At 45.4% G+C, this 15000-nt stretch overlaps 1 protein-coding gene across 1 annotated transcript in view; it reads left to right on the top strand.

Moving 5' to 3' along the window:
* Positions 1 to 4680, top strand: part of LOC310812901 (phospholipid-transporting ATPase IH-like) — a gene marked incomplete at its 3' end in the record, with an annotated part of 23809 nt that extends 19129 nt beyond the window's left edge. Inside the window, 6 exon segments of the mRNA XM_083681655.1 lie at positions 54 to 181; positions 329 to 464; positions 2378 to 2443; positions 2825 to 2928; positions 3277 to 3442; positions 4603 to 4680. Coding sequence (XP_083537781.1) covers positions 54 to 181; positions 329 to 464; positions 2378 to 2443; positions 2825 to 2928; positions 3277 to 3442; positions 4603 to 4680 — 678 coding nt within the window.
* Positions 4681 to 15000: the final 10320 nt, after the last annotated feature.

Genomic DNA, 15000 nt, shown 5'->3' with positions numbered 1-15000 from the left:
AAGCTATTAGTGTTGTGTCTGATGATGTCTCTGCTCTGTATGTCCCTCTGCAGCCCCTGTATGACACGGCGTACCTGACGCTGTACAACATCAGCTTCACCTCGCTGCCCATCCTCCTCTACAGCCTCGTAGAGCAGCACGTCGCCGTGGAATCGCTCAAGAGGGACCCCACACTGTACAGGTGAGTAAGATGGAAGCCTGTTCGGGTCAAAAACCAAATGCTTTTCTTTGACATTGTGCAGGTGTGTCGTAGTATCACATGTGTCTGACCTCTCTCTGTTGTGTCCTCAACCCTCCCTCCCTCCCTCCCTCCCTCCCTCCCTCTCAGGGGCATAGCTAAGAACTCTCTCCTCCGCTGGCCTGTGTTCCTGTACTGGACGTGCCTGGGCCTGTTTGACGCTGTGATCTTCTTCTTTGGTGCCTACTTCCTGTTCGACAACACCACCTTCACCAGCAATGGCCAGGTGAGCCTCTATCACCGTGGTAACCGACGCAGTGTGTTCCGTTGTCAGGGACAAAACAGCCATAGAATTCATCAAAGTCATTCAAATTCTGTTGGAGCTAACTTACATAGGGATCGGGTCAGTGTTGTTATTGGTCTCTGGCATTGTCATGGTATTCATGAGGGACATCATCTAGATGCTGTCTGAAGAACTCTCATCCATCTCCATTGGATTGTCCCGTGAGATCAGAGGACCATGAGACAGGACCAAGTGGTCAGAGTTTGGTTATGTATGGGTCAGGTCTGGTTAAGTTGCGGTGAGGTTTCAGATGGAGTCCTAAGGGGGGTTCCTCTTTAGAATGACAAGCGTACATCGGTGGGTCTCCATTCATATCGACAACGCTGTAGCATTTTCTCTGTATTGTTGATTTATATCATATTAACTGTTTTGATTGCCTTTTGGTCTTGTGTTGTGTTTTGTTTTTCTCTTTAAGTTGAAACATCCTGAAATTCATTTACTCTTTGTCCTGATTATTTTTTCTCTTCTTCTTTTCTCCTCTCTGCTTCTTCTTTCTTTATTTTGCTTCTCTTCCTGTTCTCAGCTTATGACCACCAACACGCAGATGGTAAGCCTGTCTCTCTCTTTCTCCCTCTCCTCTCTCTGTCTGTCACGCTCTTCTAAATCCTGTCGTTCTTATTTTAGCTTTGAGTTCAACCGTTTCATCCAGTTCCATCCATTATCACCTCCGCCACCCACGCCCATTTTGCCGTGTAGCATTGTAGTTTCACTTCCCCTGTTCTCTCTGTGAAGCCCCTGAACCTTGCCCAACACCTGACCTCACCAACTCCACTATACTAACATACCCTGCAGTAGTCTCTCCCCCACATTACCCTTGTGTTTGTTCTGGTAGCACATCTAGTGTATAACCTGTGTGTGTGTGTCATTTGTAGTAGTAGTAGTAGTAGTAGTAGTAGTAGTAGTAGTAGTAGACGTATGAAAACAATGCTTTTTTAATTAATTTTTTTACTTCTTGATGGAATAAAAAGGCAAAATGTTGGGTGTTTCATTCTAGCTGTTTCCTAAGGCAGAGTGAACGTTTCATCTGTACTGAACAACTACAGCCGGTATATCTTTGAGAGGTGTTTTGTTTTCATGTTCCCCATGTAAGGTTATGATAAGGATAATGGAGTAGATTTACAGAATATACAGTTTTCCACCAGATGCTTAAAACGTTTTAAATGACATGGGAACATCACACCTCGTAGCATCCTCTTGGGTGACACGTGGCAGCCATTTTGCAGCAGATCATCACAACACACACTCGTCTTAGCTGTAGGGACTTAGGGACTGTCATGAGGAGGTTACTGTAGGGACTTAGGGACTGTCATGAGGAGGTTACTGTTGGTAGGGATACGAACATGGGTGCGCTAACACCTCTATTATAATTAAACGCATCACTCTCCCTCTGAAGCACTCTCTCTCTCTCTCTCTCTCTCTCCCCCTATCCCTGTTCCATCTGCTCCTTCCTGATGTCAGAATTAATATCCTAGGAGAGGAATGTATACAAAGCACAACCATCTATATGAGAGAGAGAGAGAGAGAGAGAGAGAGACATACACAAGTTTATTTGCCTCATTGTTTTCCTTGTTCATTGGTTCACCTGATAAACAGCACATCAGATTCGAATCAGGAGAAGCTCCAGTTTACAGTCTCTGTGATAATGGAGTAGAGAGGAGAAGTTACTATACATCATATAAAAACCAACCACAAGAACAAAACGCATAACATAAATAAAAGCATATGGATACACAGTAATCTCGACATGGGGAGTTTGTCCAGTGCGTCCTACTCCGAGTGGTGAACGGAAGCTGGGAAGGGTGTGTATGGTGAGGGGTACTGACTGTAGCTGACTGCTGCCTCTCCTTCTCCCACAGATGTTTGGGAACTGGTCCTTTGGGACCCTTGTCTTCACTGTGTTGGTGTTTACTGTCACGCTAAAGGTAGGTGTGTGTGTGTGTGTGTGTGTGTGTGTGTGTGTGTGTGTGTGTGTGTGTGTGTGTGTGTGTGTGTGTGTGTGTGTGTGTGTGTGTGTGTGTGTGTGTGTGTGTGTGTGTGTGTGTGTGTGTGTGTGTGTGTGTGTGTGTGTGTGTGTGTGTGTGTGTGTGTGTGTGTGTGCGCGCAAAAATCTAATTGTGGATTGCATAATCCCTGCGTGTGTGTGTGTGTGTGTGTGTAAGCATGCACGTACGTGTGCATGTGGGTGTGAGATAATTGATTGACTAGACTCAACAACAGACGGTAGAGCTGTAAGCCCTGCAGGCGAGAATGTTGATGGGTTGATTGAGTGATTGATTGATTGGTGTGTATTCTGTGTGTTCCAGCTTGCCTTGGACACACACCACTGGACCTGGATCAACCACTTTGTCATCTGGGGGTCCTTACTTTTCTATGTAGTTTTCTCACTACTTTGGGGAGGCATCATTTGGTATGATTTTGATTCTTCTAACAGATTGACTGCTAATTATACATTTATTTATTCTTGTTCATACTTATTATTATTAATAATAATAATAATAACATTCTTCTGCATGCTTCTATCTATCTATCTATCTATCTATCTATCGAACTGTCTCTCATCTATCTGCCTATATGCTATCCATCTTTTATTGGTCCATCCTATCTATCATCCACACCATATTTAAACTATTTCCACAACCAAAATAGTGTGCAAGCCCACAAAGTTTCTTCTGGAACTTCTTTTTCTAGTTGGGGGTGAATGAGTGAATGTATTACATATATAGAATAAGTCCTCTCCTCTCTCTGTGTTCTCCAGGCCCTTCCTGAACTACCAGAGGATGTACTATGTGTTCATGCAGATGTTATCTAGTGGTCCTGCCTGGCTCAGCATCATCCTCCTCATCATGGTCAGCCTGCTACCCGACGTGGTCAAGAAGGTCCTCTGTAGAACCCTATGGCCGACTCCCACCGAACGTGCACAGGTATGACCGCAACACGACCACCAGGCTGGAAACGTGACTGCACTGATGGATTCAAGAGCGAACCTTTTTAACCTTTTATTTATCCAGGTTAATCTGATGAGATGTTTTATTTGACATGAAAGACTTGGTCCAAGGCAAAAGCAGGTCACAGTGTTACACATAGGCCAGGGGAGGCTGGTGGAGGTAGAAATCGGAAGACGGGCTCAATGAGTCCTCTGATTTCTACCTCCACCAGCCTCCACTGATACAGACCTACTTAGAAACGTGTGTTAAAACACATACGTGATTCCACTTAACAAGCAATAGCCTACATTGTATATATATTGATAATGTGCACTTCTAAAACCACAGTCTTGAAAGGACTTGGCCACTAACTATGACCAAAAGCATCCAGTTACGACTGCGCTTCAAACCCCAGTTGGCTATGAACACTAAACTCCTAATAGATTTACAGTACCTTGTGTTAACAAATGCTATGCTACAGTCATTAACTGAAGCCTTTTTACCAAAATACCCTTACCCGTAATCTTTTACCTTTTATCTTTTACCTCTGGTCAAGTATGATGTTTCTAAAAATCCTTTTCCCATATCTGACTATGACTAAAGGTCCAGGAGGTTTTCCTGACTACATGACTTGACCAGAACAAAACTCTGGGTAACCCTTGCTATGATCTCTGGCCTTGGCTGCAGTCTGATTCTCTTCTTCAGTACAATCCTTTTAATTCCGTCCATGTGGGGGAGTTTATGAGTGCACCCATTGGGAAGAAGGATAGCGAATCAGACCACAGTCCTGGTACTACTTCCTGTCCCCCAGTCTTAAAGTTGGATTTCCTGCTTCCTGTGATATAATCTGACCTGAGGGTGGGTGCAGAATCTGACTGATTTTCTTACTGCGTTTCTCTTCTCTTCTCTCTCCCTCCCTCGCTCTCTTGCTCTGCCTCTGCTCTGTTTCCTAATGGGCCATCCTAATCAAACCCTACACTGCCCCCCCTCACTCTGCCCTCCCTATCTCCCTCCCACTCCCCCCCCCCACCCCTCTCTCTGTCCTCTCTCTTTCTTTCCCTCACCTCCTCCCCCCTCTTTCTCCACCGCACCTCTTCCTGCCTGCCTGTAACTCCACCCCCCTGACCTCTGCCCTCTGTCTCCTGGGGTAACGGCAGTCCAATCGCCAGTGCCTTACCGTGGAGCCGTCCACCATCTTCATGCTCTCTCAGTCCTCCAGCAGAATGAGTTTTTGATTGGCCGAGAGAGACGGGAGAGAAGGAGGAGGAGGTGACTCTTTTAAACACTCTCTCTCTGTGCATGGTGGCATGTCCAACGTTCACCTAACATCCCAGAATAAACCTCACATCCCTCCATCAATCCATCTCACCCTAGATGGGGGGGGGGGGGGGGGGTCATGAGGTCTTATGGACCTCCCACAAAATACTGGAACCATGTGCTGTCAATCGTTCATCGTTCATAAGAGCTCTCTGTAGGACAGCTCCCTTTGGGGTTTATAACAACAACAACAACAGCAATTTAAAAATAGATTTAAACACATGCATCTGTCACCATTATTTTGACCATCAGGTAGCAACATTAGCATACAGTAGCTGAGTTTTTTGATACATTAAGAGGTTGTTTGGCTGAGGATGCCAGTCACCCACCACTGTCATTCATAATGCTAACCATGCTAGTGTTAATGATGCTATGGCTAATCCAGTAGCAAGACTTACTCACTCATTGTAGCCTTGTGTGAGGCTCTTGCTAGCCTTAAGATTTCGTCCAATAGCCTGTGTCCCATTCTCATGTTGTGCTCATGACTGTTGTCTGTCTGTATGTACTGTAGGTACAGTAACCTGCATAAGTATTGGAAAGAGGAAGCATTTAGTCTTCTTTTAGCTCTATACTCCAATTATCCGATTTGAAATCACACACTCCAATTATTCCGATTTGAAATCACAGTGGAGGGCACTGTATATCGATGTGTGTGGAATGAGGAATGGTATCAAACACATGTGATACCATTGACACCATTCCTTATTCCATTCCATGCATTACAATGAGCCCGTCCTCCAATGTCTACCTCCACCAGCCTCCCCTGATGTACACAAACATGTCATTCCAACTGTCATTGTATTGTATTGTGTACATACAGTTTAAGTAAGTATGTGTTCAGTACATGTGATATTTGCTCGTGATCTGATGTTCATCATCCCAGTTTTGGAGAAGCAAAGCCATAGAAGAAGAGCATTAAAGGATTAAATTAGACATGTTGTAGCATAGAGAAGGTGTGCTTTAGAGTTGTACTAGAAGTTGAGTCTGTGCTTTGGTGCACCCTATTGTATGTTCTGATCCTGACGGTCCATTATGACCCATCCTCACCCTTCCTCTCCACCCACAGAGGGTGAGGGCTACAGGGGACAGTGAGGGGTGTGTGGCCCCTAGTCCTGGAGGTGGTGGCTGTGAGAGGGATGTGCTGTGCCCTGCTAGGACCTGTGAAGGGGACGGAGGAGGAGGAGGAGGAGGAGAGGGGGCGCAAGCTGTTAGGACCTATTATTCCATGATGTCACACAGCCAGGACGCCCTGCTCAGCAAACCCCTAGAAGCGCCCACCTCAGAGGACTAGAGTTACCACGGTAACAGACCACGGGAGGCCACAGAATAGGAGGGCGGGGGGAGGGGGGGGGGGGGGGGGTGGTTGCATAAAGATGGCTGCCTGCTGTACCGCTGGGCTTGGGGCATGCTGGTGTGCTGTGAGGATGAGTTAGATTAACCTGGGCATAGCTGCTGTACTCCTTTCCTGGGTTCTCTAAGGGTTCTGGTTTGCTTTTAGGGGCTCTTCCATACAGGCTGCACTACTGCTGGGCTGTTGTAAAGGGGGGTGGGGGGGGGGGGTGTGTGTGTGTGGAAAAGGGGGTTGATGAGGTAGAGCGGGGTAAGGGGCTACGGGTCTCTGGGGAGGTTGCTTGGGAGGGGGGAAGGGGGGGATGCAGAAAAGGGGGTTGATGAGGTAGAGTAGGGAGGGGTAAGGGGTTGAGGGTCTCAGGGGAGGTTGCTTGGGAGGGGGGAGGGGATGCGGAATAGGGGGTTGATGAGGTAGAGCTGGGTGGAGTAAGGGGCTGAGGGTCTCAGGGGAGGTTGCTTGGGGTGTATTTGCTTGGGGGGTGCATTTGATGGTTGGTTGAGGGTACGATGGGGTGATTCATGGATGCTATGGGGAGCTTGTTCTCTTGGGATGCAGGGGAACCGAGGGATTTTAGAATGTGCTTTCTCTTTACTGCCCTGCTGAAGTGTCTCTTATATGAAGGAACTGTTTGCATCACTTTTAGGCTGTCCATTCCAACACAGGGGTCATCACATTATTTGTTCAATTTTGAAGTCTTAAAAAGTGGAGGAGAAAACAATGGCTAGACATTGATTATTGTTGAAGTTAAATCCCAAAGCTGCATTGGTGTCCTCTTGCACATGGAGTGCTGGTGACCCCTGGTGGTGGAGGATGGTACCGCAAGTGCAATCATTTTCTTTATCCTTTCTCATTGCATGCTGTGAATGTGAAATTACCATTAATCATACAGGGCATTTTCAGTAGGTTTTAACTTTTGCACAATTGACCTTCTCTGAAAGACTACTGTTTTTTATGTTTATGGGGCATTTAGATGTTTGTCCAAATGACGTATCCAGATCAAGGTTACACCTGCTGAATATGCCCTTGCCGTACCATATCTGATCTGATATGAATCTGATCTGATATATGAGCTCTTATTAATCTGATGTGATATATGAGTGTGGCCTTCCAAGGGTTTGTCAAAGTTTGATCTGACACCTTTGAAGTGCCATTTATTTGTTTATTGGTCAACTAACAGCACCCCCTCCTCTCTATCTCTCTCCAGGACTTTAAGAAGCTGATGCAGGGTGGCGAATCAGAGTTGACCCCTCTGTCCTCCCGCCCCTCCCCCAAACAAAGGAGCGCTGACTCCTCCCACCTCCACATCGGTGTTCCAAACACCCTCCCACTCTGCAGGTCCGAGCCCCTCCCCCCAAAACTGCTATTGGCCCACTGGGGCGAAGGGGGAGGAGCTGACAACTGCAACCCCTACACACTCCGTCTCTCAGGGGCCGGATTTGCCTACTACGCACCGGGGCCGGAGACCTCTGTGTGAACGCACACACATACACAGACACACACACACACACACACGCATGCACACACACACACGCATGCACACACACACACACAAAGAAACTTACTCATCAAAAGCATGAAATATCTTTACACACAGTTCACCATGTGCATTTTTGGACCGTTCAGAAGCCGGTTCATCTGATTGGGCAACCCTTTAGAATGATTGACCCTAACACTTCCTGTCTGGGAAGGAATGACCTCTGACCTCTCCCACATGACTTCCAAGTTGACCCATATTTGGTTCTGTATTAGTCCCAGCTCAGTCTAGTCCCGATTCTAGTCTCGTCCAAGTCCAGACCTCTGCGCTTTATATGAAAGTACTTGAAACGGACCTTGATACCAGTGGTGTTAAAGTCTGCTGTCTAAAACTCTCCCTGAACACAAGGGGAACCATATTTGAATGTGTCTCTTCATGCACTATGGAATGATCCTGTGTCACAAATGTCAAACGGACCGGCCTTTTCTGTTTCTATTTTTATTTACTCTGTTTCCCTTTTGATTTACTGTCTGTCTCCTGTCTCGCCATTTTGCTCTTTACTGATGTTGCTTCTCTGCAAAGTCTCTCTGGAGAAACACATCTAAAAAGACTCATGATCTGTTCTGTGTCATTCATTCAGGCCAAGTTAGGACAGCCCTCGTGCTGTGCGTGCATGTGCGTGCGTGTGCGTGCGTGTGTGTATGTTGTGTGTGTGTCTGTGTGTTTGTGTGTGTTTGTTTATCTGTGTGTGCGCGCATGGGCAAGAGAGACAACTCTGCCTTAGAGCTACCATACAGCAGGCTAGGAGCCAAAGGAGAACGAAGGAAATGCAGAACTCACACCAGTGGTGTATGTAAAGCCTTACACACCGACAGTATCAGTTGACAAATGGAGACGGGAGAAGGTCATTAGAAGGATGCAGACTAGCCACCTTGCCTTAATTCACACACTCATGTTCACTGGTCTAGGGGTCAAACTAAGCCTGTGTGTAAGTGTTTAGAAGGTGGTGGATAAAGGAATATGACCCACATATTGAAAGCGTGTTACGACAGAGCATCCCCCCCCCCCCCCCCCCCATCTTCCCCACACACTTTTTTCCCCATCTCTCTCCTCGTCTCTTGGTGAAGGATGTCTTTCAGCGGAGGCTGGCGGAGGTAGAAATCGGAGGACGTACTCATTGTAATGCATGGAATGGAATGGGGGAACTACGTGTTTGATAGCGTTCCTCATTTCATCCCATGCATGACAATGAGCCCACTTCCGATTTTCTACCTCTACCAGTCTCCACTGGTCTTTATGCTTCGCTTTGTTCCAATCTTCTGTGTCTTCTATCCTTCATTCACTTGGCTGTAGCCCATGCTGCTCTCTCCTACAGTTACGGTGTAACAGCACAGTGTTATTTAGGGTCAGTAGATATGCCCAGGGCCCAGTATTTTAAACTTAAATACATTTTTAATGTAGATTAGAATGATCCATATTATTTTTTATTTGCTATCCAGGATCAGATCTATCTGGCTGATTTTGAGTAGTATTGGGGAAATCACCCAGATCAATCTGATTATGGATAGCCAAAAAGAATCCGGATCATTCTGATCCAGATGAAACATTTTGAAATACTGGGCCCAGGGCAGACCAAGCCTGATGGGGTTGATTTCATGGATGTTTCTAATGACTGATCGTTGTCATGTTGCATTGTGCTTGCTTACTTTGTTTAAAGATTGTGTATGCTCTTGGTTATGCAAAGGTTATTGTCTGTTGTCCTGGAATGGTATTGTTATGTCCTCATTGCCAGCTAATGATTTTTAAAATATTTGTTCAATTATAATATGACATATTTTATGTGGTGAAAATTATAAATAACAGTCTTTTATGATGTATGGATGTATTTGACACTACTGGGAGTATGTGTTATAGTACAGTATATGGGGGGGGAATAGGGTTGGGGTTTGAAGTCTATTGGAAATAGAATGAAGACTTGAATCAAACAGCGGTGTCACAATCAAATCCATATTTTTAGAATGTCATATAAATTATTTGTCCGCCATGTCCTCTAGTTAAAGATTGTAGATCATAATGAATGATTCTATTTTCTACATGTCTAACATTTACATGTATGAGGTGAAACGTCTGCCTTTGTCCAAAGCTGATCTGTTGTGTTATTGAATGACGAAAGTCGTTGAATGTTGGATTCAAACATCTTTATTTATATGTCTGCGAACACATAGCCTACTACAATGTGTATATATATATATATAGATATATATATATATAGATAGATATAAGATCTACCGTCACATGTTCTCTTTGCACCAGGGCATAGATATTTTAGTTTGATTTCATTTTAGGTCAGCCTTTTTCTGCTGAACAGGACTTGTTTTTGTTTGGTTTTCACTCTAGCAGCTCACAGCCCTGCAGTAGTTGAGTATTGTGATTGGACAGGGCATAACCTTTGACCTCATAGGCTTCGATGAATGGTAAAGGTGCTTGTTATGGAGTGTTATTGACATGTATTTCAAAGGTAACTATGAATGTCATATATCAGGACCGCTGTCAATACTTTGTAATGTCTGTGAGACATCAACTGATGTCCTTATGATGACGATAAAGTGATCCAAAGTTCACGGTCGTTGGAACGCATCAAGGTTTTTGGTTTTAGCCAGAAAATGTAAAGATCGGTGAGGGGAGAAATACACATCTGTTTCACATTTAATCTTATCTTATTCACGTTATTAATTATATATATTTTGTCAATAAAAAGAATTTCTTTTGCTACTTTTGTATCCCGGAGAGAAGATTCTATTTTAACTCTATTTATTTAGCGATTGTTTTCGGTTTCGTAAGAACCAAAAGAAGAGACAAAAAAAAAAAAAAAACACTTAAGACATTAGAAATAACTTTCATACACTGCACTTTGTTAAAAAAAAAAAAAACTACAAAAAACAGTTGTTCTCCCCTGCAAACTAAGGTCTATTATACAAGCACTGAGTTTTATATAAATACTCACTCCCCACTCATCGCATAGTGTATTTGTATTAAACTTTTTTTTTTAAGCTCATAGTGGACAAAAGTGTGACCAAATAACTTGACTAGAAATGAACTATTTCAGATGTCCGTCACTGTCTCAAACTGGTTGACCACACCAGCCTTTTTCTGCTGATCAGAATGTCGACTGCTTTTCTAAACCCATCAGTACAACACTAGGTGCTCATCATATCGCTCCTATACTTGGGACGCTCTGAAAGGTCTTCTACTGTGCTTTCGAAAAGGCAAACAGTATGCTGCATACCATACCTACAGTACTGTTTATATTACTGAACAGTTTTCAAGGTCCTTTTTGTATGAAGATTTCAATATGTTTATCTGTTGCCATTTTGCCAGCCTATCTGTAGCGAATGAGGGCGAAGCACTGTGCTGTCATTCTGCTTGTAATAAAGAAACAAGAAAACAACCTTATCGTTAGACTCCATTTTGTAACATAACATTGTGTGTGCAAAGTGCCACTGTGTATTCTTCTTTATTGACAGAGAAACAGGAATCCAGACCACACAGCTGCCTGAAGGGCTCAGGCTGGGTTCCGTGGCCCTACGTCACTGTGATGTGTTGCAATGGCACAAAACAGCCACATGGGACGATATAGCACATGCAGGGGCACAGAACAGCCACATGGGGGTGGTAGAGCACAGTTAATGTTACGGTGCAGACCCCAGACACAAGATGGAGAGAATGCCTACTGTAACTGACTACTAAGGACCATGGCTCTTCATGACGAGAAAGAAAACCTGGATCGCATCACACACTCAGTAAATGAATCAGCAGCCATGGGCAGACCATTTTCTCTCTCTCTCTCTCTCTCTCTCTCTCTCTCTCTCTCTCTAGTGTTTCTCTTATTCTTTTGAAGGAGCCTCTAAATCATTAATGTCTCTCCAGCTGTATGCTCATTAGAATCATGTCAGTCAACTGTGAGTGTGTGTGTTAGTTGGCACAATTGATGTCCCCCTCCTCGTCCCCTGTCCTTTCTCTCTTTCTCTCCCTCGGGTCATGCGTGCATGTTGAGACTGAAGAGAGTGTGTGTGTGTGTGTGTGTGTGTGCGTGTGCGTGTGCGTGTGTGTGCGCGCAAGCTGTGTAACCACCTCCTCCTCCTCTCCAGTGCCAGCCTACTCTGCTCTGCATCTCTGTGTGCGGAAGCCCGTCACTGCAGCCGGGGACGTCTCAGCCAGCATACCCTCAGCATCCTCCTCTCCCCTCTCTGCAGCATCCTCTCTCTCCTCTCTCCAAAGCATCCCTCTCTCCTCTCTCTTCTCCTCTACAGCATCTGACCAGCACCCAGGCACACATCCCCCCACTCCTCCTCTCTCCTCTCTCGCTCTCCACACCGTCCTGCAGCGTGAGCCGGCAGCCAGGCATGCAAGCCTCCCCTCTCCCCCTGCCATCGCATCCTCATCCCAGGCTTGTGACTCTGCAGGCTCCCCCTCTTCCCATCCTCTCTCCAGGGCTAGCTGCTGCGCCAGTGTCCCCTTCTACCTCCAGGGCACCGTCTGGAGCACCAGGCAGACACGCAGGCAGGCTGTCTCTCTCCCAGACTACTGTGTCTGTTAGCTGGGCAGCGGGGCTCCTGCTCTCCCCCCTGAGGATGATCCTATGGATGAAGACAGAGGAGATGGCCATCGGGGAGCTGCTGCAGAGGCTGAGCATGGTCACCCTGCACATAGGTAAGTAACAAGGTTAGGAGAGGAGGAAGGAGATGCATGGTTACTGTAAATATAGGGAGCCTACAGTACATACAGTATGCATACTACATACATACAGTACATACAGTATGCATACTACATACATACAGTACATACAGACCAACGGCTTTCAAAAGCGTTATTGCTACGTGGTGTGGGAGCAGAAACGTTTACGCCTAGAGGGTTTGTAGCTTACTGACACCCTACAGGTTCCTAAAGCTGCTGCTTGGTATGACACTATATATATTTGTGTTGTTGGAGATCAAATGTGTTTTTGTGTGTGTCTGTGTCTATCAGTTTGTATGCAGAAATGTGATACTGACCTACATCATTTGATCCTATGGGGATGTGGAGTGTGATGCTGCTGGAATTTGTCTCTTGTTTTGCCTATTGCCTGTTGTTCACAGATGATTGTCATGTCCTTACATCACACTCATCTGGTGTTGGGTGTCATTATCCCTGAAGGGGTTTGGTTGAGATTGTCTACATTCATTGTAAAAGTGGAAAGATATATAGATGCATACAGGAGATAGGTACATCAGCAGTGGAGACTGGAGAAGGTAGAAATCAGAGGACAAGCATGGAATGCATGGAATGAGGAATGGTATACCGTTTCTCAGTTTGATACCATTCCTTATTCCATTCCATGCACTACAATGAGCCTGTCCTCTGTTTTCTACCTCCAGCTGCCTCCCTAATACATAGGTGGAGACAGGATGTTTTCTCTTACCTCAGTGCCCTATTACTACTGGCCTCTCTAAGGTATACTACTGTAGGTATTGTTAGATAACCTAGGTGTTAGGGGCTGTAATACAAGACCAGGTGACCCAGATATGGCCTGTTCACATCTATGTATCCCTGGGCAGGTTACCACTGCTTAGAGACGGACATCACATCTCATAGGTTAAAGTCTGCTCTGTTTACTGAGAGAAACCATTGATTTCTACATGTATGAATGCATGTTTAATGCATATTTCAGATATGGGTCATAAATTCCTCATACATTTCTGATATTTCATCGAGTACTTTGTGTCTGTCTTTGAAAGAAGTTAATACAACTCAAGTCACTTTAGTAGTCATATGGCCTGGTTTTTTTTCCTATTCATCTTATGTGGTCAGGAAGAACTCCTGGCCTTGGATATGTTATCCTCTTATGCTGTGTATAAATATAATCTGGGATATTTATTAGATGGCCAATAATCCTCTTTATTCATCTCATCCCACTAATCTGATTCCTGATGGATTCTCTGGCCTCCATCAACAAATACATCTCTGTCTTTATCCTGTTAGCTCTAAGCCCAGACACCCTACACACACACACACACACACACACACACACACACACACACACACACACACACACACACACACACACACTCACATTCAATATACATATCATATCCCAGTGGCTGCTCTCCAGTGTCGATGTTGGCCAAATGGAGGTCAGTGAGACAGGCTAAGAGATGATTTAGTCTCTTACTGTAGCTGGCCATGCTCTGGGCAGAAATAACTGTTACTATGACAACCGCAGTGTCAGTGTACTGGCTGAGATTTGTCCTATTCATCGAAATGATGCTATATACTGTATTGTATATACTGTAGCAGCTCTCATATTAGTGTGTGTGTGTGTGTGTGTGTGTGTGTGTGTGCATGTGCCTGCGTGCGTGTGTGTGGAAGGGTTTGAACTGACCCCCTGTGGGCGGGGGGTGGGGGGGGGGGGGTGCATGGTCATGAACAAGTTGAGAAATACATCACCCTTAACCTGAGGAAATGCCAGGCTTTACATGTCTGGACCAGAGGTGAGTTCTGCTGTACGGAGGCTAATCCCATGCTCTGGACCTTCAGTTGATTTAGAGACATTTTGCTCTTCAATAAAAGAGTAGTGTATATTTTAAGACAGTGGTGTTCAGGAGACTGTGATTCACTTCTAGCCATGAGAGTAAAAGAGGACAGAGAGAGAGAGAGAGAGAAAGAATGAAGGAGAACATTGCCCTTACCCTGATGAGAGAAGACAGGAAGGAGAGAGAGAGGGAGGGAGGGAGGGAGGGAGGGAGGGAGTGAAAGAGAGAGGGAGACTGCTGCATGGGCACCCTCAGATTGACCACTGCCAGTTTGCTCTAGATGTGATCACTAGAATGCCCAACACTGCAGAAAGGCTCTCTATAACCTCATACATTAGACAGGTTCTCTGAAGACTGGCACATTCATCAGGAGTAAAGTGTTGTCTTCAGCAGGGACAGCTGGAGCTGTTTGGCTCTGATTATTTCTCTTCTTCTTGATTTCCAAACCAGGCCATTTGACCTACTTCCAGTCAATCCAAAGTGACAGATCTAGATCGAGGCGTTTTCTCGAGATCACAGAAACACGGACGAGGTGTTTGAGTGTGATTTTGCTGTGTCAGAGTGGTGGTGTTCTAGCGGTTAGGGTGGCACTGCCACCATGCCGTACATGAGGCTGTGTGTGTGTGTGTGTGTGTGTGTGTGTGTGTGTGTGTGTGTGTGTGTGTGTGTGTGTGTGTGTGTGTGTGTGTGTGTGTGTGTGTCTGTGTCTGTGTCTGTGTCTGTGTCTGTGTGCGTGTGTGTCAGCGTTGGCCAGCTCTGTTGAGACAGACTTAAGGCTTGCAGTAACAGCGCCAGGAAAAAGCTAAAGGTTTCTGACGGTTTCCCAGGTTACCTTCAGGTAACT

This window comes from Argentina silus (assembly GCF_951799395.1).
Source record: "Argentina silus genome assembly, chromosome: 12".
In the NCBI taxonomy this organism is placed as follows: Eukaryota; Metazoa; Chordata; class Actinopteri; order Argentiniformes; family Argentinidae; genus Argentina; species Argentina silus.
This window is presented reverse-complemented; position numbering and strand designations above follow the sequence as displayed.